Genomic DNA, 27,462 nt, shown 5'->3' with positions numbered 1-27,462 from the left:
TAAAACCGGGCAAGCTCGGTGCTGTCTTTTAGCCTGCAGAATTAAAACTCCGCCTTTCCCTCTCCCTTTATTTTTTTTTTTAGATTAATGTGAAAAAACAAAACAAAATCGAAGTTAGTCTCAAAAAACTAATCTTCAACTACTTATCTTGACCCCTGACAGCTTCAAACCTCAAACAAGTTGCATTTTCTGGCTCTGGTCTTTCGATTTCAGCATCTTAATTTTGAGCTGCAGTCAAGTGGTGAGATATGGGTGAGGAAATGCCCCATTTATCATAGCTATTGCTCTATGAAGTCACGTTACCGAGTCCTCCTGCTGTATACACACCAAGGTGACAAGTGACAAGTCTGTTACTGTTGAGTTTTTCTTTTCCACGTCCAACTGTTGGAGGAATAGATAGAAGGACTGGATGGAAGGAGAGAGCGAGAAAGTGGAGCCTGTTCATGGTGACTGTGTGTTAGTGGTTCTACCAGTTCCACCTGCTTCTCTTTCTGCTCTCTCCCTCCCCTCCCTGCCCTTCCCAGTAGGTCAGCTGATGAGGGCTCGGCAGGCGACACTGCTTCTGTCTATCGGTTTGTATTTGTCTGCCATTCTGTCCACAACCGGCGCAATCTCTATCCACAGATAAAGAAGGAGGAGGAGGACGAGCGGGCTGCAGCCGAACCTGTTTCTTTCTCTCCTTCATTTTCACCTTTACCCGTGTCTCTCCACACTGGAGAGAAAAAAGAGAGGAAGTGTGGTTGTCTGTTCTCTCTCTCTCCCCCTCCCTCCCTTTCTCTCTCTGGGTCTAATGGTGTAAGTAGCTTTAGGATATTGACTAACAGAAAAGGAGGAACCTTCCGGGCACCGAGCGCAACATGGGGACCGACGAGTCGTACAACTTTGTGTTCAAAGGTGAGTCAGTCATTTGCTTCGACTGTGATTCTGTAGGTAGAGATCATCTTAAAACAAACATGGTTTTCGTGTAGGAGTCGTGGCTTTAGCGTGTGGAGCTACTGGTTTTATCTGAATCTTTTCTGCTGTTGTAACTCGCTTGTAATTCCACAAGAGCACCAGTGAGCTGAGAGGGAGGGCAGGGAAAGGAGGAAGTGATAGGTGTCGGTGTGCTAGTAATCTCATTTGACCTTTGACCTGATCCATGTATAAACTATATTTTAATCATTTCCTACCTCAAAAATTGAGGCCGCAGAGATATGTTTTTTTTTTATTTTATTTGTAATAAACCAGACTATGACGTATTTTCATTCCATAAATTCCAACAAAGTGTCAACCACGAGGAAGGTGTATTGTGGGTACTGTCACCTAGCCTCGTGCCTTGTGAGGGTGACAATAGACCTACATGTGCCAATATGTAGTGTGTTAAAGATATTTGACTTGTTGATAAGATACAGTGATTTTTCCAACTAGCATTCCATATAACACATAATTAGACCGAGGAACTACTGGTTTTTATGGTAGTGGGAAGTACAGAATATGCAATAGGCCAAGTTTTGATGAAGAATGAATATTTCTGGGTGTTTTTCCCTCTCCCTAGTGGTGTTGATAGGGGAGTCTGGAGTCGGCAAGAGCAATCTTTTATCTCGCTTCACCAAAAATGAGTTCAACCATGACAGCCGCACCACCATCGGTGTGGAGTTTAGCACACGGTCCGTGCAGCTTGACACCTTCATCATCAAGGCCCAGATCTGGGACACTGCTGGGCTGGAGCGCTACAGGGCCATTACCTCAGCGTGGGTACACACACACACACACACACACACACACACACACACACACACACACACACACACACACACACACACACACACACAGAGCGTAGACTCCCATAAACAGATGACAAGTTGAGGATGATCACTTGAGCATTGGCACAGAACACAATGTAAACAAATACTGACTGGTTTTTGCACAAGCAATCTAACCTCCTTTAGGACACACACACACACACACACACACACACACACACAAGCTCGTACATACATTTCACAATACCACTAATTTGTTTGACTGTTGAAATCAACCTGTTTTTTTTTTGTCTGTGTGCTCCTGGGGTCCCAGGTATTACAGGGGAGCAGTAGGGGCTCTGTTGGTCTATGACATTAGCAAACACCTGACCTATGAGAGCGCAGAGCGTTGGCTGAAGGAGCTGTACGACCATGCCGACCCCCACATTGTGGTCATGCTGGTGGGCAACAAGAGCGACCTGGACTCCCTCCGGACTGTGTCAGCGGAAGAGGCCAAGGACTTTGCAGGTCTCTGTCTAAGATGCTATCATTGATTATATTGCGTGACTCCACAGTGTTACTGTTTGTTGATTGTGATATTTGCTTTCACGGTTCCTCTCCTCTCAAACCACTCCAGAGAAGAAGGGCCTCATGTTCATGGAGACCTCGGCATTGGACTCAACCAACGTCGAAGCTGCTTTCAACCAAGTCCTCACAGGTACAGATGTTCGATTCATGTAGACATGAGACCTTTAGTCAACTGGGAGATGGTTTCTGGCTGAATGTCCTCTTTGTGTCATTTATGTGCCTTGGTGTATTCATCCCTGTCTGCGTTCTTTCCAGCGATTCATAAGAAGGTGGCCAGCAGAGAGGTGACCCGCGGCTCCATCAGCGCCGTGACCTTGTCCAGCCCCACCGGACCAGCCAGCGAGCCCGACGAGGAGCACCGAACCTGCTGCAAGAACCTCTGACCTGGACTGCTGCTGACCCACTAGTATCTGTTATACTTGTTCGTCATCACTCAAACTTAAACACAATTCGATTTGCACACAATCTGAAGATACGGGTTCCTCTTTTAGGCTGGTGCAGTATATAAAGCAACCCATCTTTTCAACCACATGGGTCGTATCTGAGTAATAACAACAGCAAATGACGGAATAAAGCTCGTGCTGCAGGAAAAAAGATACAAGTAGGGCAGGAATCCATATATCATTAATATTCTCTGCAGAGATGGTTAAAGGGCGCTTTTTACCTTTTATGTTTAAGCTTCAAAAGGGGCAGGGGAGCTTAGGAGAGAGTTTTATTACTTTTATAAAAGAACAGACTGGGATTGGCGCCATAAATTATTTTTTGATATACTGTCTGTATCCAACTGTAAACTCAAAAGTTATGATCTTCATATGAAAGCGAGTCAGCTCGTGTGAAATAAATTAAATCTGACCAAAGTGTTGCGACTCAGCGCGTGTAGGTTCTGTCCGGAGTTAAATGTGTATTTACCACTGCCAACCTGTGGATGGCAGTATTGGCTTTGAGGGCGTCATATGGCGAGATGGCGAGCCAAAAAAAACCGCTATGGGGCCATTCATTTGTTTCCCCATCCGAGGTTATCGACTCTTGTACACGATCTGATCCTTTGCTGTACCTTCCGGTGAGTCTCACGGTGTTATTTTCACGCGGAACTGAGCTGCGGCAGGGAAGCAGCAGTTGATGTCTTCGTGACAAGCTCATCCTTTAAGAAATCAGTGGTGGGGGGGTTTCTGACAAGTTAAAATCCATCCGCACACCATATGACCTCATGTCAGAATGTGTTTAGTTATGTGCAGATTGTTTGCAGACTATGGCTTTAATTGGCTGGCACAGACAGACGTCTTCGCCGAGAGAGAGTATAAATGTACAGCACTCGGGGTAAATGACATTCTTGACAGCTCTGGCTCACAGATGTGCACGAGGGGCCCTTTGTGGACGTATATTCATTTGCGTCTGTTTTGTGTTCAAGGGAACCCTTTCGCAGTAGATAAGTCACCACAGTAAAACCATCTACAAAGGTTCGTGTCAGTAAAATATGGTGGAGTCTCCGCACGTGGCAGTAAATGTTCAGTTATTTCATGTAAATCATGATGTCGTTATGGTCTTGGGTACGAGCATCTGGTCTCGTAACGTATGCAGGTTGAGCAGGCTGCACAGGTTGAAGAGCAGGTCACGAAATCTGTAAATCCTTCCGCGCGTAAAGTCTACACACACCCTGGTCCCAGTGTGGGGGGTGGGGGGTTATGCTCGCAAAGATCACGGAATTAAAAAATCCGAGGCCTTCCGTTTGTTCTCCGTGCCAGAGTGACACGACTCAACCGGAGCGTGGGATTTTCTATTCCACCCCATGGATTATTGCAAAATTCCGACGCCCAAGTTCTGACTGGTCCTCACGGGGGTAAAAGCCTTCAGAACAGTGTGTGGATTCAGCGCGGCCATGTGGTGGCTATTACCACTTGACATATGTAGCCTGTAAAAACGCATCCAAAACCAGCACTCGCTTAACTCGATGACTGGCGTGACACCGAGACGGGGTCATATATCTCTCGGTTACGGTTCTTGTTGGTGCAGGTTTTGTCCCTGCAGGGCATCTTCTTCTCTGCCTGGTATTTACAGTTGCTGCATCACCCCAGCATATGGTTTTACTGTGACTTCGTGTGTTCTCATGACCTTTGAGTCCAGGGAGCTTTAACCCTTGCTCAACTCCTTTGGGATCTATATGGGATCCAGAGACTCATTCTCTCTTGCTCTCACTCTCTCTCTCCCTGTCTCCCTCGCTCCCCCCCCCTCTCTCTCGCTCCCCACCCCCCTCGCTCTGTTTCCAACTCTTGGATTTGGTCAATGGACTCCCTGACTGCTGTTGCAACATTTGAATATCCCGAGCTTCCTCAGTCCTTAAATGAACTCCAAGTTTAGTGTATCTCTGGCAGTCCCATGTGTGTGTTTTAGTTTATCTGTGTGTATTTTGTGTGTGCGTGTGTGCAAGAGACCCCCGTATACCCTACAAGCAGAGCCTTTCCTCCAGTCACTCACGCACACAGACATACTGTATACACTACATTAACTGTGTACACACACACACTCTCTCTCTCTCATGCAAACCCTACACACTGGGAATGAAGGAGAACGCCTAAAAACAGAAATGAATTGAGCTCAGAAACTATTCCTCTACTCCAGACAGAGGATGCCCCCAATCAAAACCTTTGGGAGATCAAGTGGACTGGAGGGATGTGAAGAACATTATTAAGCCCTTCCCTGGGAAGGTATTGATAGCCAAGACAAATGCGGCATTAATAGATTCAAATGTAATGGCATGCCTATTACCATGGTGATGTTGTTATGGCGACCAATGAAAAGGAGAGGTGAGCTCTCGGGTTGCCGCGTGTTCAGATGCTCCACTCCCCCAAACGCGGTGCAGTGGAGATAGATGACAATCGGAGAGCCAGGTGTGTGTCTGGGGGATTTCACAGAGAGCAGCAGTGAGGTAGAGGATGGTAATCAGGCCTGCCTGGAGACCTTCACCGCTTCATTCTCACTTGAGGTTGTTGTATGTTTGCAGTGCATTAAAAGACACTGTGTGTGTGTGTGTGTGTGTGCACGCGCGTCCCCGTGTGTCTCTGTGTGTGTACGTGTATGTCTGTGCATGTGTGTGTGTGTGTGTGTGTGTGTGTGTCTATGTGCCTCTCGTTCTGCGTGTGTGTGTGTGTGTGTGTGTCTGTGTGTGCGCGTGTGCATACGTGTGTGTGTCTCTGTGTGTGTGTGCACGTATGTGTCTGTATGTGTGTGTGTCTGTGTCTATGTGTGCGCGCGTGCACGTGTGTGTCTGTGTGCATGTATGTGTGTGTGCGTGCATGTATTTGTGTGTGTGTGTGCCGGTCAGAGGCACAGGCAGTGTGCTGTAAGGTGTGAAGTGGTAGTGGGAGGCACACAGTGGTGTCTTCTTGTCCGTCTCATCCTGTATGTCACATGCTATATGTTACATCCTACATTTTGCGTGCTTTATGTTACATGCTATATGTTACACCCTATATGTTACAGCCTATATGTGACATCCTACATGTTACATGCTATATGTTACACCCTATATGTTACATGCTATATGTTACACCCTGTATGTTACATCCTGTATGTTACATGCTATATGTTACACCCTATATGTTACACCCTGTATGTTACATGCTATATGTTACACCCTATATATTACATGCTATATGTTACACCCTATATGTTACATGCTATATGTTACACCCTATATGTTACACCCTATATGTTACATGCTATATGTTACACCCTGTATGTTACATCCTGTATGTTACATGCTATATGTTACAGAGCAGTGTGGGAGAGGGGCGGTGCTGTGCGCTGTGTGTTGATACTCAGATTAAATCATCAAACATGAACGCGGGCAAATCAACCAAATTAGACTCCACTCTTCCACTAAGCGGAGCAGAAAAATAACACGAGCTACCAATTAAAAAGTCCAACGTTGTCGGACAGAGGAGGATTAAGAGCGGTTCACGATGAGGTGGTCCAAGCTATCAGATGTACAATACTGGAAAAAAAGGAGCGAAGCAAAAAAGGAGAAACAAACTGAGAGCAGGGGGCTGCGTGTTATCGCTACAGTTTTACTCTGGTATGTTTCAATTTCCCGTCATTTGTGATGATAAGGAGGGAGGGAAAAAAACCCCCAAACTAAATAAGTATTGACGTGCCCTGCCTGCTAGCTGCTCCGTTAAGATCTCTCGTGTGCTGAGGGGAAGGTTGCAGTGTGCTTCTCTCTCAGACGTGCAGCGGTTTTGCGGCGGGTTCGACCATTTCAACAGCAGCGTGCAAATGTGGTGGAGCAAAGTTCGGAGTCCGGAGCAACTTTTTCTCTCATCCGCTTCTGCCCAACATAGCGAGGTTTTGACCCAGAGCTGTTCGTGCAGGTTGCAGGTGTTAGTCATTTACAGTGGGGGTTTGTTGTTCCCAGTTAATAATAACGATATAATGACCTGTGGTCGGGATAAATGAAGCAATTATGTTATCACGTGGGTGGGGGGGGGTCCTTTATTGATTTTCGTGAGCGACGGCATCATCGGGTGACGTCACCTGGGTTGCCAAAATTGCCAGGACCACCTGTGTGTGCGTGCTTAACTCTTATTACTCGTCCCGTAAACCACAAACTGTGGGCATGTAACTGTGTTAAAGAGCCCGTAGTATCGTCCCGGAGGCTGCGGGGCTTGGCTCCGTGTAGTCCGGGGCCCAGCTGGGGTCAGAGGATTTCTCTCTGCCTCGCAATTAAGCGGCTTGCCAGCAACAAACACATCCGAGAGAGCCTCAGCATCAGTCCACTTAACATAGCGTTACGTACCTCAGTTGCCATGACAACCACCGCGTTTTTTTCTGCGAGTTTATGATGGCAAATGGCTGCAGGTGCTAAGTGATGCATTAGAGGATGATTTGAATTCGGCTTCTATCTGATACGCAGGGCCAGAACCGGTGTAAAGCGGGGGGGGGGGTTGTTTTGTTTTTTTAGCACATTTAGGTCACGCACAAGAATTGCCTTTAACGTGTCGCGTCGATGAGTTATCTAACTTGATTTATCCCATGGTGGCCAATGACAAGAGGGGGGGGGGGTAAGCCAGGCAATATGGTATCAATGACTGACACATTCGGAGCCGCGTCAGGTCTCGTGTTACATTGTTTTTCGTGCTGGCGCAGCGCTCCGCATTTCACAATGTCATCTGGGACGCGGATGAGAACCGCTCCGAGGTCCAAGCCACGATGTGTGTCAGCTGACGGACAGGAAGCGCCGGTCGCGGTGCAGCCTCATGCCGCTGCACACCCACACACACACCCCCCCCACCACCCCCGCCCCGGCGAGAGACCCGGTCGTGGAACCGAACGCCTCTCCCCGGCTGTTGACTCGGGAGACAAGAGGCTGGGGTGGGAGGCGCGAGTGGCCTTTCAACCTTTCCTTCCACCGGGGGAGGAAAAAAAGAGGTAATACCACCAAGACCCCCGCAAATGCTCTGCTCTTTCTCAGAGACGCGCAAAGCGTCTGGCAGTACAGTAAGTGACAAAAGGGGTGTTAAAGGGAGTTTATGAGCAGATATTTCCATGTGTGTGTGTGTGTGTTTGTCTCCCTTCCTGCTCCGGTTCCATGGAGGTAGAGTCCAGAGGAATCGGGAACATTTGTTTGTCGCCCCCAGCCCACAGCGCTGCAGCACAGAGACTAAAACACACATCCAAACTACAAAAACACACATCCAAACTACAAAAACACACATCCAAACTACAAAAACACATATATCCACCATACTAAAAAAGAAAATGTGACTGTCCAAGAGAGCGAACGCCCGGGAGGACTGTCGGAACTGCCGGTCTGCATGAGCTAGCAGTTAGCTTAGCCTGCCCCGCTTCCGCGTCCTGTCAGACCGCCCTCGGTGTTTCCTTCCCCGGGCGCAGCTTCGGTCAGGGCCCTGGTCCCTGGGCCCACCGGACACACCGAACCAGCCTCCCCTGGCCGATCCAACACCAGCTCTCCCGAGCCACACACCCTCGACACACCTCCCCGCACGACGACACCGACAACACAGTCAGCGCCAGGCGAGGCCGCCGCCAGACCGCCCTCGGTGTTATCGGAGACGTCTGACCCAGGAAGTACCCCCCCCCCCCCCGATGCGTCGGTCACACAATTTAAACCACCCTTGCATGTGCAAGCTTGTATTTGCAAACAAAAAACAAACAAAACAAAAAACAGCACATTTTGCAGAGCGGTCCATAACGGAGCTCTATTTCCTATTTTATTTGATTTTTTTTTACATATGTCAGCGTATATCAGCACCTCGGTGTGTATTGTTTATGGGTGTGGAGGTGTCGGTGTCTACTATCTGCTCTGACTGCTGAAATTTGTGTTACTCTCCCTGTTGTCTGCAGCACGAATTCAAAGGTATGATAATTCAAATGCAGGAAAGAAAATACATGCATCCAGGACAGCAGCTTGTTGGACGGCCGGTCGCACTAAACATCCGCGGCGTGTGGGAAACCCAGCGGAGGAGGAGGAGGAGGAGGAGGGGAGCCACGGTTGCATAGGAGAACAGGAAAGTTGAACCAAAGTCACACAGACAAGACAGCGAGCATTTTCAAAAACCTGAGGGTATTTGTGGTATGCACGTGTTTCCGTGTGTGTGTGTGTGTGTGTGTGTGTGTGTGTGTGTGTGTGTGTGTGCGTGCGTGCGTGCGTGCGTGCGTGTGTGTGTGTGTGTTTGTGTGTCTGAAGGTGAGGGAGAGACAGGGAGAAGGAGAGTAGTTTGCAAGAGTGCAATATTAGGCATCTAAAAGAGAACATGCATATGCATGATCTCACTGTGTGTGTGTTTGTGTGTGTGTGTGTGTGTGTTTTTTTTAAGAGAGCATATTTAATGTTTTGTGTTGGACGGTGTAGTTGTCGTGTGCGGTTTCATCCCAACACGGTGACGGCCCCGGGATCCGGGATGCATCTAAAAATACCGGGCCCAGGAGAAACGGAGCAAGGATGTAAAACCATTTACAGAGGCATAACCCCCCCCCCCCCGCTTATTCCAGAGCCAACAGCCTGGGAGGGGAGCCTGTAGACTCAGCCACACCACCGTGGCTTGGAGGGAGTGAATCACACCGTGAGAGACAGACAGACAGACAGAGAGACAGACTGAATTGAGTGAGTGGGAGTGAGAGAGAGAGAGAGTGAATTGAGTGAGTGGGAGTGAGAGAGAGAGGGAGAGGCGGGATTTCTCCCCCAACTGTCTCTGGCGCTCGGACCGTGACCTCCCCTGATCCCCCTATCCATTATTAACCAGAAACTTTGAACGTGCTTTACAATCCCTTTGTCGTCAATGATCGGAGACGCGTGGTTGCGCGCGAGCGGATGTAGGTTACGCGGTTAGCCCGGATGTCAGCGTTAAGGTGTGTGCGCGCGTGGCGGGTAAGTCATCATACAGCACTATTCAAGTCACCTCGCCACGCTGGTTGCGTCAAAATAGCTCATATGAATAAAACAGAGAGAATCTAAATGCACGAACAGTGCTGGGTGTTAGTGACGTGTATGAATAGGTGTGTTAGAAAGTCAGAGAGAGGGAGAGAGATAGAGGGGGGAGAGGAGAGGGAGGGGGGGAGAGAGAGACAGGTACTGAGAGGAAGGGTTGGAGGAGGAGGAGAGAGGGAGGGCACTTGGGAGGAGGGAATCCAGATGAGAGGGAGGGAGCAGCATCGTTGGCGCAGGATAGAGAGAGAAGAGAGAGAGAGAGAGAGAGGGAGGGAGGGAGGGAGAGAGCAGGTCTTCTATGTGTTGGGAGATGACAGAGACTTAACTGATCTGCCGGATTGTACTCGGGAGTCGCCATGTATTTCGGTATGTAAGTAACGCTTTGTGTGTTGCGCAGTAGCGGGGTTTTGGGGGTGGGGGGGACCCCATTGTTTTCGCTGTTCGTCGTAGAGTTTGGCTCATAATGACGAGTCTACTGTAACCTGCCACTTGTTGCTGGTTTTAAATCGATGTAGGCTGTGTTTGTTTCTGCAGTAGGCAGCCGGAGCTGGTGTCCCCCCACCAGGACCAGGTCTCTACCGTCAAGAGCTGTGTTTACTGGGGTTTCTGACGCAAACAAGTTTTTATTTTTCATAAACAGTTTGCACATTAAGCGTGCACGGGCTCGCGCTGCTAGCCGTAAGGGCAACGCGTCTCTACGTCGGCGCCGTACAGCCACGAAACCCCGTTTACCGTACTGTACTGTGCGTGCGTGGGTCCGAAACAGGTCTTGTTGCGTCCCTTCCGTCCGGCGGCGGCGTCCTCGTCTCTTGTTTGGGGGGTTTAAAAGGGGAAACGGGCGCGATGTGGAGCGGATGGCTGCGCGCCGGGTTGGTTGTTCGGATCACTTGGATTACGCGGGCGGGCGGGCGGGCGGGGTCCCCCCGGATCAGCGCTGTAGCTCGTCAAGCTCCGAGAAAATGCGGCGACAAACATTAAAAAAACAAAACCCAATCAGCTTCCGTAATCAGGAACTCCGCAGCGCAAACAAACCGCTAATCACGGACCACTCAGCGGTGGCCTCGCTGAACCCGGACCCTCCGCGTGTGCGTGTGCGCGCGCGTACTTCAAATCAGCGGTTCTCAATCAAGTCCTCACAGACCCCCCCCCCACACCCCCCGCTGCTGGTTTTCTGTGCTGACTGGTAATTGATTATATTTATCTGTTACACTCACAACAGGTGGATGTAACTGATGAATATAATCAATGTAATGGACGGCCTGGCAGAATGGGAAACCAGCAGCGGGGCGGCGGGGGGGGGGGGGTCTGTGAGGACCTGAGTGAGAACCGCTGATTTTGTAATACAATTTGATGAAAAATCAGTTTGCAAGCAAGCAAAAAAAAAAAACCCTCTCTAAATTTGGCTGCGTAGTTTGTCGCTTCGCGTCTCTTTCTCGGATTTGTCCCCGGATCCCCGGGTCCCCGGGTCCCCGGGTTGAAAAGCGCCGAGGAAGAAACGCGTGCGTAACGGTAGAGCAACGACGGGCTTTGTTTGTATTGTAACGTGTATCATCTCTAGATCAACATATTACAACATACTACAAAACCCCCCAACATGTGAAGTTTAACGCTGCGGATTTTCAGCTCGTGTCATACTGACATATTCGTTTCAAAAATAGTATATTTTATTTGAATTATCGTAAAAAGTGTTTTGGTCATATAACTAGTAATAAAACAATGAAATGTGTTTTACCTTCCCTCCTTCATTCTGGAGCACTGGGCCCAGTAAACACACCACTACCCTTCCCCAGGACCCTCCACGCAGCTCGCGCTGCTATTTGTGGCCATGACAGAAATGCCCCGCTTGCTGCGGTGTTGTTGCGCCCACACAGCAAACTTCCCACACGACGGCTGTTTATTTATATGCGGGACAAATCATTCCCCGAGCTCACGAGCGCATCCTGGGAGGTGAGATGGAATTTCAGGGTCATTTGATCCGAACAGCGGAGAGGGGAGAGAGGAGCAAGTTTAAAGAGCGCTTATTGGTACGTCGGAGCAGTCCGGGCAACTTTTCCCTCGCGGCGACAGCCTGCTCTCGTGTGATCAGTGAAGGGCGTCGTGACAGTCGCTTCTTATTCTCCGCGACGGTGGAACCGGTTCTGTGTTTGGGTGTCTGCCTCACGCGCCTCTCTCTCTCTCTCTCTCTCTCTCTCTCTCTCTCTCTCTCTCTCTCTCTCTCTCTCTCTCTCTCTCTCTCTCTCTCTGCCCCCCCTCCCCCCCCCGCCTCCCGGCGGGTCTCTTAGGTAATATGTGTCAGGCAGCTCTGCCGCCGCTGGCCCGGCACGCGCCAGGCAGGGCCCCGCCCTCCACCGACCTGAAGCCCCTCCTTCCCTTCCGCCTGCTGCCCAGATTCAATGAGGTGAGAAGCGTCAATCACCGCCGTCGCCGTGGCAACCACTCCGTCAGCAGCCGTATTGTTTGTCATTTTTTTCCCCTCAGCCCAAATCATCTCTTCTGTGCGTGTGCGTGTGTGTGGGGGGGTGGGGGTGGGGGGTGGGGGAGGTGGCGGGTGTTTGACAGAGCAGTGACTGCACTCTACTTCACCTGCATAGGCTGCATTCAATTCAGGATCGCATTCAAGTAGACACACGCACAATAGTTGTATATGTGAATGCACCACCAACGCCTCTCTGAATACATCACTTCTGATGCGGTGAGTGCTGACATTTCCACACAACCTGGGGGGGGGGGGTCGAAACGAGCTGTCCCCCCGTGTTTGTGAAGGGTAAGTTCACAGCGGGCTGAAGGTGAAGACGGATAATCTTTGGTGGCTTTTCACCATAACGAATAAAGGTGTCAGGCATAGAAGGACGCAAGCACTCCACCCACACACACTCATCCACGCGCACCCACACCCACACACACACACACACACACACACAAGCACCTACACACACACACACTCACGCACACACGCGCACACACAAGCACCTCACACACTCACGCACACGCGCATGCACACTTACACACCCACCTACACACACACACACACAAGCACCACGACTACACTCACACAAGCACCCAACCACCCACTCACACACACAAACACACACACACACAAGCACCATGACTACACTCTCACACACACACCCACCTACACACACACAAGCACCACGACTACACTCACACAAGCACCCAACCACCCACTCACACACACACACACACACACACACACACACACACACACACACACACACACACACACACACACACACACACACACACAAGCACTGCGACCACACACACCCACACACACATACACACCCACACACACACACACACGTGTACAAGGGAAATTGGATGTGACTTTCGCTAGTTGAGATGTCACTCTGAGACGCGGGAGAGTGTTTTTATGGGTGGACTGTGCAGAACCGTGTAGCCAGAGGACTCCAGACATGAGCAAGGCCACAGCGCAGCCAGGCGTCATCACTCACCTTGAAATAAGTTCATCATATCATCACATTTCTGACATTTTAACTGCGTGCAGCTCATTTTCTTTCTTTTTTTTAATTTTGTGTTAGCATGCTGAAGAGGAAGCACCGAAAGCATTTTTTTGCAACACTATCACCAATTCCAAGGGCTCTAGAGGAGACGAAGCAAGCGGCTGAAAGCCACTTGGAAAGCCTCGCTGAGACTGGGCTAATACACACTCTGAGGCAAAATTGGCCATTTTATACTTTTTCCACTCCCCTCTTTACTTTTTTCATTTCTGCATCATGACATACTCTTACATGTGGATGGCTTAAGGGGAGAGAGGGAGAGAGAAAGCGAGAGAGAAAGAGAGAGGGGGGGGGAAGAGAGAGAGTGAGAGAGGGAGGGGAAAGAGAGAGAGAAAGTGAGCGAGAGAGAGCGAGAAAGCGCAAGAGAGAGAGCGAGAGAGAGAGCGAGAGCGCAAGAGAGAGAGGGAGAGAGAGCAAGAGAGAGAGCGAGAGCGCAAGAGAGAGAGGGAGAGAGAGCAAGAGAGAGAGCGAGAGCGAGAGGGAGAGCGAGAGGGAAAGAGACCAAGAGAGAGGGAAAGAGAGAGAGAAGAGAGAGCGAGAGCGAGTGGGCTTTTAAGGGGTTGAAGAAAAATAAAGAGAAAGTGGGGGCCTATCATGCGCATTGTGAAATTTTCGCCTCTGTATGTGTGTGTGCGTGCGTGTGCGTGCGTGTGCGTGCTTGCCCACCCTTTGTCAGACGGGCCACTCTGCCAGCTGATGAGAAAGGGAAGAGCTGTTGGTCTGCATCTCCGTCCCCTCCCATTCCATTTCAGCCTGCCTCCCCTCTCACCCCCCCTCCCCCTCCAATCTTCTCATCCGCCCTCTCCACCCAGCCTCTCCGCCCAGCCTCTCTCTTTAAATACATTTTTCAATTTATCTCCAGCTGTCATTTCTCTCAACCTTTATTTTGCGTGTTTCACGCTTTCAACACGTTGCAAAGCCTCATCCGCCAAGGCAGGTTCACCCCTGATACCCCCCCCCCGCCTCCCTGACTCTTCGTCCCTCGTGGTTCTCCTTCCCTCTTACTAAAAATTGACCGCATTTGATGGAAACACCTCGCTTCTCTCCCCCCTCGGCACAGTTGTTGCATCGTTACCGCCTCTTTAAACGCCGTAGGAACAATACCCCCGAGCCGTTTTTTTCTTTTTGTTTTTGAATTTCCCCCCTTTTCTCCCCAACTGAACCCAGCCAATTACCCCCGCTCTTCTTAGCCGTCCCAGTTGCTGCTCCACCCCCTCTGCCGATCCGGGGAGGGCTGCAGACTACCACATGCCTCTTCCCATACATGTGGAGTCGCCAGCCGCTTCTTTTCACCTGACAGTGAGGAGTTTCGCCAGGGGGACGTAGCGCGTGAGAGGACCACGCTATTCCCCCCTCCCCCAGAATAGGTGCCCGACCGACCAGAGGAGGCGCTAGTGCAGCGACCAGGACACATACCTACATCCGGCTTCCCACCTGCAGACACGGCCAATTGCGTCTGTAGGGACGCGTGACCAAGCCGGAGGCAACGCGGGGATTCGAACTGGCGATCCCCGTGTTGGTAGAGAATGGAATAGACCACTACGCTACCCCCCCCCCGAGCTGTTTTAACACCGCTATGTGATTATACGTCTTGGTTTTCACAGGCTTTTAAGGCGCACACCCTCAACCAAACACACGCCACCCATAGAGGTGGTAGCATTTCACAAATCAGCTGACAGGATCGTTGGAAAGAAAACTATGGCGGCGTGTGGTGTGACGGTGCTAGCCTTGACACCGGGGAGAACCACACAAGGTCCGCGTGTCACGAGCTGGGGTTTTGTTCGCTAGTTTTGTTCGCTAATTGTGGAGCGCTCTTAAGCGCAAAGGTGACTGACTCACCCCTTCTGTGGTAACAGCGATGATGAGCTGAACCTGTGGGTGATAGTGGGCGCAGAGCTGAACCCTGGCTGCCTGTTCTCTCTGCAGGAATGCATGCTGTATGTGTGTGTGTGTGTGTGTGTGTGTGTGTGTGTGTGTGTGTGTGTGTGCATTCTAATGTGAATGTGGATGCTATATGTGTGTGCCTGATTCTGTAACAGTAAGGCTCTGCCAAGATATTGTTTGGCGCCCACATGTGGGTTGCCATGGCAACCACTGTGCGCCTATCTGTTTGTGTATCTGTGTGTGTGTGTGTGTGTGTGTGTGTGTGTGTGTGTGTGTGTGTGTGTGTGTGTGTGTGTGTGTGTGTGTGTGTGGATGTTCACGATGTGGTTACGCTCCCGTATGCTGCGAGCCAGAGGACCACTACCTCTAATGGGGTCTTGATTGGACGCCTTGGCCAGTCGTCTGACAATGTTGAGGCGTGTCGCTTTTGGCCTGGAGACAGAATGCCGCTACTCTGTCCAAACTCATAAAACAAAGAAGAAGAAGAAAAAAGAAAAAGGACTAAAGTCACAAACACACAGCTGCACCGGCTCACTCGTCAAAACCGCTCCTGCTAAACGCTGACGTCATGCGTCCACCCTTAACCGTCAAAGCCAGCGCTCAAGACGTAAATCCAGAGACATTCATCATTAAGGCTACTGAGGCGACTAACGTTTTTCCAGGTTAGCCTGCCTGGTCTCACTTGGCCATATGGTTCAGCCATAACTCATCCCTCTGGCAGCGCGCTGGACGCGCCGCCGCCGCCGCCGCACACTGAAGAGCATCCTAGGCGGAGCGCGAGGCTATGCATTTCAGCACTATCCGCCTCGAGGCTGCTGAGACAAAACAGAGGCTCGTCGTCAGCATAGCGACGATGGCTCAGGTGGGGCCGTCGCTGGCTCAGGTGGGGCCGTCGCTGGCTCAGGTGGGGCCGTCGCTGGTGTGGAGAGCGATATGAGAAGAAGGTGGAGGTAGCGGGCGAAGGAGGAGAAGGGGATTTGACTTTACCACAGGCGCTGGGTCGTCTTGGCGCGTGAAGTGGGAGTGATGGATAAGACAGCTGCTCCTCGGGGAGGCATGAAGGTGACTTTGATCGGGGAGCGAGGAGGGGAGAGGTGAAAGGAGAGAGAGCGGTAGAGGAGTTCAGAGGGGAGCAGATGGAGGGAGGTGAAGTGCGTGGAATGTGTGAGGTCAGAAGGTGGTGGAGGTGCTTTCTGGGTGGGGGGTGGAGGGTGGAGGGTTTGTTCATGGGCAGGATGAGGGGGAATGAAAAGTGTACAGTCACTTCCCTTTGAATATTAAACGTGAACACGGTCCTCGTATATGCTGTGTTTTCTGCACCCTTCACTTTTCATTCCCGGATTCATAAATCAAACGCCCGAGACATTAGCGTCCACTTTGCACGTCACAGTTACAATACACAACTGCTGTTTTCTGCATGGCACCGACAACAACCACACAAACTTCGATATAAAGTCATTTGGTTTTAGTAACAGGTGTCCATTATGAAACAGCGCCGCGCCAACACGAGTTCATTAACAATCCTAAGAACAGACGTAGGAGCTCACACACACACACACACACACACACACACCCCACCAAACAGCAACACAATAATGTTTTGAAATACTGTTTATTATGTTTTCAGATGCTGGCAAGAGCTCTTGAATTGAAGGGTAGAAAATGCTTCAAAACAATTTGCGTTATACGTTTTCCACGATAGAGCCCAGATGTCCATAGAGTCCATTAATCTTTCATAATACAAACACATTTGAATCTAACATGGCCTTTTCTATTTCACCTCAGGTAAGGCTTTTGTCCAGTTGGGTTTTGTACATCTGTGTATTTATGAGCTCATTAAAACTCTCCTGCAGGTGTCTTTATGTCTTTATGGCTTTAGGTCTTTACTAGAAGAACCCCGCTGCAATGTAGCGGTTTGTTTATCCACCCGTCTAAATCTCCCTCCTCTTCATCCTGCCAGCTAACCGCCTTCCCCCTGCCCCTAAACCCCCCCCCACTCCAACTCCCTCCCCCCAAATGCTCAGAATCATCTGAAATGCCGAGAAAAGTTGTTTTGAGCCATTTTTAGAAAATGCATATTTTGCATAATTATGCATAATTATTTTAATTTTCTGCTATTTTTCTGGTCCTCTCTGGAACAATACCTACCACCTCCAAAAAAATTAGGATCATATGTGCATTTTTGCAAAAATGCATATTTTGCATTATGCCAAAACATTTCTAAGTCCCAGAAATTTTTTTTATAAAGGTGAAAAAATCAAAGATGCTCAGAATCATTTGAAATGCCGAGAAAAATTGGTTTTTAGCCGTTTTTAGAAAAATGCATATTTTGCATATGTATGCATAATTTTACTTTTCTGGGATTTTTCCCTTACTCTCTGAGACAACACCTACCACCTCCAAAAAGAATTAGGATCATAAGTGCTTTAGTTTTCGGTCCCGCTATCCACACTAACACCACACACACACACACATTACGAAAATATATGAGTAGATGTCTTTATGTCTTTATGTCTTTATGTCTTGACTCGTGCTGAGTAATCCAGGTAAGAACGAGTTGAATCAGTTCATCATCTGGATACCATGTTTGTTGAGAGATACATTTCATCACTCATCTAAGTGACCTCTTCAGTCTTAACTGACTGCAGGTATTATAAACCATACAGTGGCATAATGACCAAAACCAACGATCGGGATTGATTGACTGATTGATTGATATGCAAATATGGGCGTGACCATTAACTAGAGTTTCAATGGCCATGTGTACTATTCACAGAGGATTTGTTAATGTTTGCAATCACAGCATTGTAAGATGGCGACAGATATACTCTTAGCCCCCCCCCCCCGGCCATCTATGTGAAGAGGGAACAACGATCCCTGAACTGGGGAGGGGGGGGGCTATGCTTATGAAACTGATCGTTGGTTTCGGTCGTTATGAAACTATTGTTTATAGGGGTGGGGATACCTGCAGTCAGCTGAGACTGTAGACGTCACTTAGATGACAGATGAAACGTTTCTTCCTCAATGAATGTTGTGTCCAGATGAACTGATTCTATTTTCTTTGAGCTCCTGCAGATATTGTCCAGGAGCACACTGCACAGTATGTAGTCAGATATACGTAGTCTACACTAGCAGGGATGGGCAACATGATGCAGAAAGAGCCGGTGTGGGTGCAGGTCTTTATTCCAACCAATCAGTTACACACCTGGGGTCTCATGTATCAATAGTTACTGTGGGCAAATTTGTTCTTACATACCCATGGAATGTTTTTAGCCCTCAAGATTGTCTGAGCATCAGTAGCAAAGTATGATGGTTATTTGTGATTCCCTCCTCCTAACATCTATTGTCTACCTCTTGCAACGAGCAATCACCCAGGCCTGCAAAGACATCAGCGTTAGCCAACCGGTGTCTAAATTCAGGGGTTACCAGGCTCTACACTGGTCTCTGAGACAAACTTCGGGGCTAAAAAGTCCCATAGGTGTGTAAGAACAAATTTGCCCATAATGATTGATACATGAGGCCCCTGATTCTATCAGTCAACCAATAGTCTTTGCTAAAGGTCTTGATTTGTAGACTCAGGTGTGTAACTGCTTGGTTGGAACAATGACCTGCACCCACACCGGCCTTTTCTGGATATGTTGCCCATTCTTGCGTGTTTCACAGATTAGTCAGAGTCAAATAGTTACCTATCAAATCCACTAGTCGACACAGTGCATAGTTGTAGACTAATCATTCATCTGTGGTTTTGGCACTGCACAGCAAACGTTAAAGGGAAGGTTTACAAGACGGTTGTGAGACCAGCTATGTTATATGGTTTGGAGACAGTGGTACTGATGAAAAGGCAGGAGGTGGCGCTGGAGGTGGCAGAGTTGAAGATGCTAAGATTTTCATTGGGAGTGACAAAGGAGGACAGGATTAGGAACGAGTATATTAGAGGGACCGCTCAGGTTGGACGGTTTGGAGACAAAGCAAGAGAGGCAAGATTGAGATGGCTTGGACATGTGTGGAGGAGAGATGCTGGGTATACTGGGAGAAGGATGCTGAATATGGAGCTGCCAGGGAAGGGGAAAAGAGGAAGACCAAAGAGGAGGTTTATGGATGTGGTGAGCGAGGACATGCAGGTGGCTGGTGTGACAGCGGAAGATGCAGAGGACGGGAAGCGATAGAAACGGATGATCCGCTGTGGCGCCCCCTGACGGGAGCAGCCGAAAGTAGTAGTAGTAGTGGTAGTAGTAGAGGTAGTAGTAAAGCAGTGGCAATGCAACTACCTCAAATATGCAGTTGGGGGCGCTGTGGGTAGGTGAACATAGATTTGTTTGAACAATCATTTCCTACGTTGTGCCATCTTAAATGAACAGAATTGAAGGTATTTAGAGAAGGAAAGACTCCCGCTGTTGAACGAGCGTCCATGTCAACTGGTGACTTTAGTGACGGCAGCTGTTGAAAACGCGAACAGAACACGAAGTGTCCTCCTAAAGGCCTTTGATTTTATTTGGTTTTGACACACTGTGTTTAATACCTACGCTAACCACTTACGCAAGTTAAATTGTGCTCAGCAAGACTCGATCACCTCTCATAACGTTTCTTATAATATGGGAAAGAAACCGCAGCTGGCAGCGCAGCTGTATTCTAACACCGTCATCCTCAATCGGAAAGTGACCCTTATTCCACCATTAAACCCACGGCATTATAATGAGAGATTCCTCATTAGCCGCTAGCCGCTCCGCTAATCTGTTTTCCTCACGTTAAAAGTCTCTTCAGGAAATGTGGACGCTTCTCGTTGGTGACACCGTTTAATTTACATAACGTCGGACAAAAAGGACCAGATGAGTATATACTCTACTGAACATTCAATTTAAGGTAATTTAAGGCTTTTAGGCTTTTAAGCAGCTGCTGTCACCATGACAACCACGGATGCACTTCGGCTGAAAGCCACCGGAACATGGTCACACCTGCCAGAAAGCAGTCGTGTTACTGAGTCAAACGGGGGGTTTAGTCCAATCAGATTGCAGCTCATTTGAATAGCCCAATCAGAGCCCTGAACCCGCCCAAAAATACCCCCCCTTTTTTTCCCTTTACTGCCGTTTAGTAGAAGGTTTCTCTGTCTGTTCGGTGTATGTATGTAATAATAATTATGTTTATCAGAGCCGTTTTCACCCGCCCAATCAAACCAAAAGTAGCCCCAATTGGCAGCACTAGCCCCCCCCTTTCTCCCCAATTGTACTTGGCCAATTACCCGACTCTTCACATCCGGCTTCCCCCCCCCCCCGCAGACACCAGCCTCTCAGAACTAATCGAGGACTCCTGCTATTTCATCTACGATCAGGTTGGTCCCGCCTGCATTCGTTCACCCTTTACTGGTTGTATTCGAGACCTTCTTTTGTGGCCAGGATTGATTGTCGGTATTGGGCGAACAAAAACGTGATAATTCTCCGCGATTAATCAAACACTTTCTGGGAGTAGCTGACGACTACTTAAGCGCAGCAGTTGTGAATGCCGTAGATCAGTGTTTCTCAACCGGGGGTCCGCGGACCCCTAGTGGTCCGTGGTGTAATTGCAAGGGGTCCGTGAAAATAAAATATCTTTAAAAAAAAGATCCTATTGTGGAGTTAGAAAACAACGAGACAGGAGACGTGAGAGTAGACGTAGTCGAGGTAGTTTACTTGCTCCAACTTAGCATGTCATACATTCGACAACGACACTGAACTGAACTCTCAACCGGAAGCGGAAGTGCATTATCTGACCCCTCGCCTCTCCCCTTAAAGGTACACCGTCCTCTTAGGTGAATGTCTCTCATTATATAGATGTGGGTCACCACACTATGACATTTATAGAAATAGAATTATTTTACTCAAATGTGACTGAGACCTTTATCTACCTAAACTATAAAGGGTAACAGGACTTTTTTCTCTAATTACATCTGTTTCACAAGTGTAATTTATTGTATTTTAATAAGAGATCTCGTTCCCGTTTGCATTGTTAAAAGTTACTACATAAAAATTCTGTTGTTACATATATCTGAAAGTTACTGAATACATATTCTGTTTTGTTACATATATCTGAAAGTTATATAGAATAAATGCTATAATGCAATTTAAAATGCAGTTGCTACTGTTTCTATCAAATTGCAACCCCTCTCCCCCAAGATCAGGTGGAGGGGTCCTCAGGGTAGATCAAAAATACGCAGGGGGTCCAGGACCCCAAAAAGGTTGAGAACCACTGCCGTAGATTACGCGCGGGGTGCACAAGCACCTGAACCCACGGACACGGGACGGTTGTTTTACCCGCATGAAGAAACCCCGTCCAGCACTGAGCAGTCTGGGGTTGTGCCGTTAGTTAGACGCCTTCTGGACTGGCCCCGCTGTGTTCTATACAACTAGTACGCTAACGTAGTTAAATAGCCCGCCAAACTCGATGTTCGCGAGCCAGGGTGTGAGCTTCCTGCTCCGTTATTGACAACCCACGTGGATGACGTGAAAATGTATGATTTAAACTGTAACAAAGTAAAAACAGAAAAGTCGTAGAATGTCTCCTAGCTAGCACAGCAAAGTTACTGTATGGTTACAACTAGGGTTGCCAACTTTCCCACTACTTTTCCACTACTTTTTTTTTTTAGGGTGTCCAACTTTTCCACTAAGGGACAAAAGGTGGCGTGCCGCGGCGGTGTGGGCATTGCGTTGTGTGAATATACAGTATTGTTTTAAGCCATTTGTCATAATGATAGCTAATCTCTTACAGTCAAATTAAAGATCAATACACAACTCTCATGCCTTGGCAACATACGGTAGGTTTAATAATAGTTTGTTAATTTACAGCAGGTACCTTTAATACAGTCCTTTATTTGAACCATTACCTATTACCTTTACTATTAGTCTAAGTCAGAACACTTGTGAAATCACAACTTGGACCCTCACAAAACAAACCCAAACAAACAAACAAACAAAAAACATTGAAATGCAAAAGAGGAAAAGCGGGGCATGCCTGCTCACCAAGTCTACTTTTTCCATGAATATTTTTTGCTGCTGTTGACCGATTCAAGCAGTCTTTCGTCCTTTTGTGCTGCCAGAGAAAAGTCCTTACATATCAAGTCACAGTTCACAGATATTTGAAGTTCATTTTTGATCAGCTCTGTGCTGCATCTGTTTCTTGAGTCTGACCATTTAATGGTCGTCAGAGAGAAAATCCTCTCTACAAAGGCATTTGAGCCTGGCACACTGAGGACAAATGAGACAATCCTGAACATGTTGATCAAGTTGGCTTTCCCTATGTTTTGGAAAAGTGCCACCCGCTTCTCATTGGTGGATTTTGTGTTATCTTGTCTGGCTTTCTGTATTTCCTCCCTGCCAGCACAAAACTCTTCATAGAGTTGGTCCATACTGACTGTCTCTGTCATTTTGAGGGCAGCCACCACCTACTCCAGGTCAGTGAAGGAGAGCTCCTCATGTAGGCCGATCGGTTTCAGTTTCATCATTACATTTTCTGATGAGAAATCAAACCACTTGTCAATGTATGCAATGACAGAGTCATGGAACTTCAGAAAGTCCTTTTGCTGCTTTGGTCTTTGTGCCACACTTGTTTGTCAATCAGCTGCTTGGTCTGGTATCTAAAAAAGCTGTCTTGTTTCCGCTTAAGCATCTTCGCTTTAAATTTTCCTACCTCCTCATAAACATCTGTGATGCAGAGCATTGCTTCCTCCAGCTTTCTAACAAGTGTGTCAAAAACACACCCCACGTTGTGGAAAAAGCACAGATAAATCTCAGTAGCTCCAGTTTTTTCTTCATCCTCAAAAATCCTCTTCAGTGCCACAGGACAGGTCTCCCCAGGGGACCTGAAGTATGAGGTGAGAAGTTGGCCAGCTCTGCAGGAGACGATCAACAGCTGGATGAAGAGACAGCCATCGTGTGCAAACACAACGCAGAATTTCACGCCACTCAATGTCAACAAAGGCACACAAAAAAAAATGCATGCGGTTCCTCTCTTCTGGAAGCAGATACTGAGAAGTGGCTGTAGATCTTTAGAACCAGTGACTCACTATCCACTGACAGCTGAACACAGGCGCGCTTGCAGGTGTTATGAGCTATATTATGAGCTATTAGCTTTTGGAATGCAACTCTTGGCACTGCTCAATAACTGGTAAACGGAGTGGTGTTTTCCAAAGTTGACATTGGCATTTTCTGCTGCATAGGCTGTGATGTGTTTCATAATAATAATACATTTTATCTGTGGGCGCCTTTCAGAGCACTCAAGGACACCTTACAGAACACAGTACAAAACAGGCAGCACTGTATCAGACAGCATAAAATCAAAACAAAGCAGGGTAGACAATACAAAGTTAATACAACAGATAATTATAAAATCATCATCTGCACAAAACTCAATGAAGCATGGATCAGACTGAATATGCCAGTTTGAAAATGTACGTTTTGAGATGGGATTTGAACGTTGAAAAAGAGTCAATGTTGCCAATGTCTTGTGGGAGAGAGTTCCAAAGGCGGCGGGCAAATGACTGAAGGCTCCAGACCCCATGGTAGTCAAGCGGGCTGGTGGTGTAGTGAGTTGGAGAGCAGAAGAGGATCTGGGAGTGCGGGAGGGCGTGTGGATATGAAGGAGTTCGGAACGATACGAAGGAGCTGGGTTATTAATAAAATATCCAGTTCATACTTTTCCAGACAGTTCATCAGCGCTTGATGTATGTCATTTGCAGTTTCATCACTGTCTTCATAAAAGTCAAGTAACTTGCACTGCACTCCATCAGACACAGAAAAATATCTCACGCACACTGGAAACATTTTCATAGTCTTTGGTCCTAAGACATTCATTGTGATCATCTCAGCTCTCGTTCTTCCCAAGTGCATCTTCTTCACAACATTTGAGTCATGAGACAACGCACCATCGAGCTTAACAAGACAGTCGGTGCTGTTGTAGCTGAGTCCGTGTTTAACAGTAAACATACGAGGCTTCGCTTGCCACAGTTTTGTCATTTTCCACAGTCGACGCCACGAAGAATGCACCGATATTGCCTGCATGTTTAGCTAGTGTGGCCTTCTTGTGCATTTCTGTGAAAGCAAGCTATGTCAAGTCATTTTCACCTCCATGGCCAACTGAAAATTCGCTGCGACATAAAGTACAGAAAGCTTTCATTCAGTCACCACTGACGGGCTTAACCCACATCTTTTTTACTTCCCATTGCTTATTGTAGCTGCACAGTCTTTTCTTTTTTGCACGTTTATCCATATTTGCAGGTTAATCCATATTTCCACATGCCAGATCGACTGAACAGCACCAGACATTGCCGGAACTTTTTCTGTTTTTGAAGGAATTGGCACGTTTACTGTACATGTACAACTGATGCACGTGAGGGGTGCTGTGATTGGATGATGACAGGTGGTCATTCTCACCCTTCGTGATCAGCATTGCTGCTACTGCTGTTGTATCAGATTTGATACAACAGTGAGAGTGCCCCCCTAGTGGTTAGAGTAGAGTAGCAGTCAATAAACGGGACGAGAGAGGTCACGTATGGGCACGGCTCATCGTTTTCGGCTTTTACCGATTTTCACCGAAAAATACCCGGATTTTTTAAAAGGAGCAGATTGGTTTAAACTGATTTTCACCCGGATTTTATGATCCAAAAGTTGTTCCTGTTCGTGTGAGGTTATGTAACAGTGTCCTCTTGTGGCGAAATTCGGCATGCTGGATGGCTTTGAAAAATAAAAACCGAAAACGCTGAGCCTTGCGTACGGGACAAATCAATTTGGCCCAATATAAGGGACATCCTGGCTAATACGGGACAGTCGGCAACCCTGATTACAACACAGCTGACCAATAGGTGCTAATGTTAGCCATCAACAGAATTACAAGTGAATGATATGCTCACATGGTTATACATTATTAGCATGTAATGTTATGTAATGTTGCATATCTCTTACAACGTATCAAAATAAAGGTCAATCATGAGTTCAGTGCAAACCAGTGTGATACCGTGAGTCTATCTGGATAGTATATTTCAACATGACGTGATTAGTTACCATGAGCAATGTACATCAACCTTTTATTGACTTAAATCAGAGAGTAGAACACTCCCTGTCTGGCATTAACCAATGCCACTAAAATGTAACCCTTTTTTTCCCCCTTTTTTCTCAGTCCTTTTCTAGGAGGATGTTAACATCAGAGATAGTCCGCAGGTATGGCTTTGAGGTACCCTGACATGATGTCTTCGCTTCAACTTTGCAAACCCTTCCATCGCTACTTGGAAAGGTTGACATTACCAGAGCCATTGGCCACTCATTCCTTGGTGCTTGACTTTGTTTCAACAGCACAATATCTCCAGGTGGCAGGTTGCGATGTGTGCTGCATCTTTTTTTTTTTAGTTTTTTTTTTTTTTGGCATTTTCTGTCTTTATTAGACCGTGACAGTTGAGAGAGACAGGAAAGGTAGGGAGAGAGAGGGGGTGATATATAGCAAAGGGCCTGAGCTGGATTCAAACCCAGGCACTCAGCCTTATGTAGTACACACTCTACCAGGTGAGCCACCGGGGCGCCCCCGTGACACTTGCATCTTGAATGAAGAGTGCTAATATATTAATTTGTCCTGTGGCCCCAGAATTCATTCACAAGCACTTGTACTTGTCACCACTGGCATTTAAGGAGATCTTTTCCAGTGAAGTTTCCTGGTGGAGCAGATTGGCCTGGGTTTTGGGTCAGGAGCATAGCAGGGGAAAGCAAGATTGGTGAGGGGGGATCTGATGAGATAGGGATCAGTGGCCTTGCATTGACTGATACCTCTGCCATCAGAGTACAAAGTACCTCATGTGTCTTGATGCATGGTCAATAAACCAGGTAAGGAAATCCAAGAAAGTTGAATCAGTTCATCTGGGCACAGCATTATGCAACACAGTTGCATAACGATTGAAACCAGCGATCAGTTTCATATGCAAATTGCTGTGACCATTAATCAGCATTACAATGGCCATTTGTCCTATTCACAGAGGATTAGGGAATAGTTGCAATCACAGTATCGTAAGATGGCGACATAATCGAAGAGAGGAGAAGGACAACAGCTGTCTGAGCATAAACCAGTGGTGATTCGGTATATGGTGGGAGCGCTGGAAGAGTTGGGATGCATATTTTCCAAACACCACGTCTCAGTTACTTTCAAACTCCAAACCACTCTGCACCAGAAATTGGTCCACCCCAAGAATTGGGTCCCCCGGCACAAACAGAGCAATATAGCGTACACTGTTAAGTGCTGGGAGGATCGCCATGAATTGTACATTGGGGGAGCCAAACAGACTCTGGCAAAGAGGATGGCACAACACAGAAGAGCTCCCTTGTCAGGCCAGGACTTTGTGGTCTACACCCATCTACAGGCCAGTGGCCACTCTTTTAAGGATGAGGATGTGCACATCCTTGATAGGGAGGAACGCTGGTTTGAATGGGGAGTCAAATAGGCCATCTATGTGAAGAGGGAACAACCATCCCTGAACCGGTAGTGGTGGTGGTGGTGGGGGGGGTAAGAATACATCTGTCGCCATCTTACAATGCTGTGATTGCAACTTTCCCCCAATCCTCTGTGAATAGTACATGTGGCCATTATAACTCTAGTTAATGGTCACGGCAATTTGCATATGAAACCAATCGCTGGTTTCTGTTGTGACGCAATTGTGCCATTTTCGGTCATTATGCAGCTGACTGAAGCAATGAGACTGACGAAGTCACTTAGATGAGTTATGAAATGTTTCTCCCATTAAATTTTGTATCCAGATGAACCGATTCAACTTTCTGTAGTACGTCATGTGTCAGATGAGTGTGTTGATTTTGCAAAAGCATGGAGTTTAAGATTTTTCATGTCATGCAATAATACCTTCTCACACTCCCCCCATGTGGGATGTGTGTGGGGGATTAAATTCCCATGTGCAGCCGTTGCTATGAAGATACTTCAAGATGCTGGTCTGCTTTTCATCAGGATGTCCCAAGCCCATTTCCAAACTGGCGGCAACAAAGTTGGTGCCCCTGTCTGACCTAAGCGGCTTCGCTGGGCCTCTAGCTGCAAAGAAACTTCACAATGCATTGACGCAGCTGGTGGTATCCCTAGAGTCTATAACCTTGGTGTGTACGCCCCTGGTACTCATGCGTGTGAACAGAATGGCCCACCCTCTGCTGTGAGCTTCACCTCCTAGAGTGCGTCAAGGGACCACTGTTCACGGTCCAAATGTGTCCAACCCCATGTAAGTGAAAGGCGGAGCGGTGTCAAGCCACTCTGGAGTGAGGTCAGCCATTTTCTGCACTTC

The 27,462-nt window shown here is 47.8% G+C and overlaps 2 protein-coding genes across 3 annotated transcripts in view; both read left to right on the top strand.

The window, feature by feature from the left end:
• The first annotated feature begins 538 nt into the window (after nt 1-538).
• LOC130128271 (ras-related protein Rab-25-like) lies at nt 539-3,166 on the top strand. Its single transcript, XM_056297906.1, has 5 exons — nt 539-894; nt 1,535-1,730; nt 2,056-2,249; nt 2,359-2,439; nt 2,565-3,166. The coding sequence occupies exons 1-5, from the start codon at nt 858-860 to the stop codon at nt 2,690-2,692; spliced, it is 636 nt and encodes a 211-aa protein (XP_056153881.1). The 5' UTR covers nt 539-857; the 3' UTR covers nt 2,693-3,166.
• A 6,835-nt stretch (nt 3,167-10,001) lies between these two features.
• The window catches only part of LOC130128850 (zinc finger protein 385D-like), a 41,473-nt gene continuing 24,012 nt past the window's right edge, over nt 10,002-27,462 (top strand). The window contains exons 1-2 of one of the 2 annotated variants that reach the window (XM_056298609.1): nt 10,002-10,119; nt 12,036-12,151. In XM_056298609.1, the coding sequence (XP_056154584.1) occupies nt 10,110-10,119; nt 12,036-12,151 (126 nt within the window). In that variant the 5' untranslated portion in view covers nt 10,002-10,109. Of the gene's footprint in view, nt 10,124-12,035; nt 12,152-27,462 lie in introns of both variants that reach the window. The other variant, XM_056298610.1, reaches the window with a different exon arrangement.

Source organism: Lampris incognitus, chromosome 18, assembly GCF_029633865.1.
Source record: "Lampris incognitus isolate fLamInc1 chromosome 18, fLamInc1.hap2, whole genome shotgun sequence".
NCBI lineage: Eukaryota > Metazoa > Chordata > Actinopteri > Lampriformes > Lampridae > Lampris > Lampris incognitus.
Note: the sequence above shows the minus strand (reverse complement) of the source record. Positions and strands in the feature narration are given on the sequence as shown.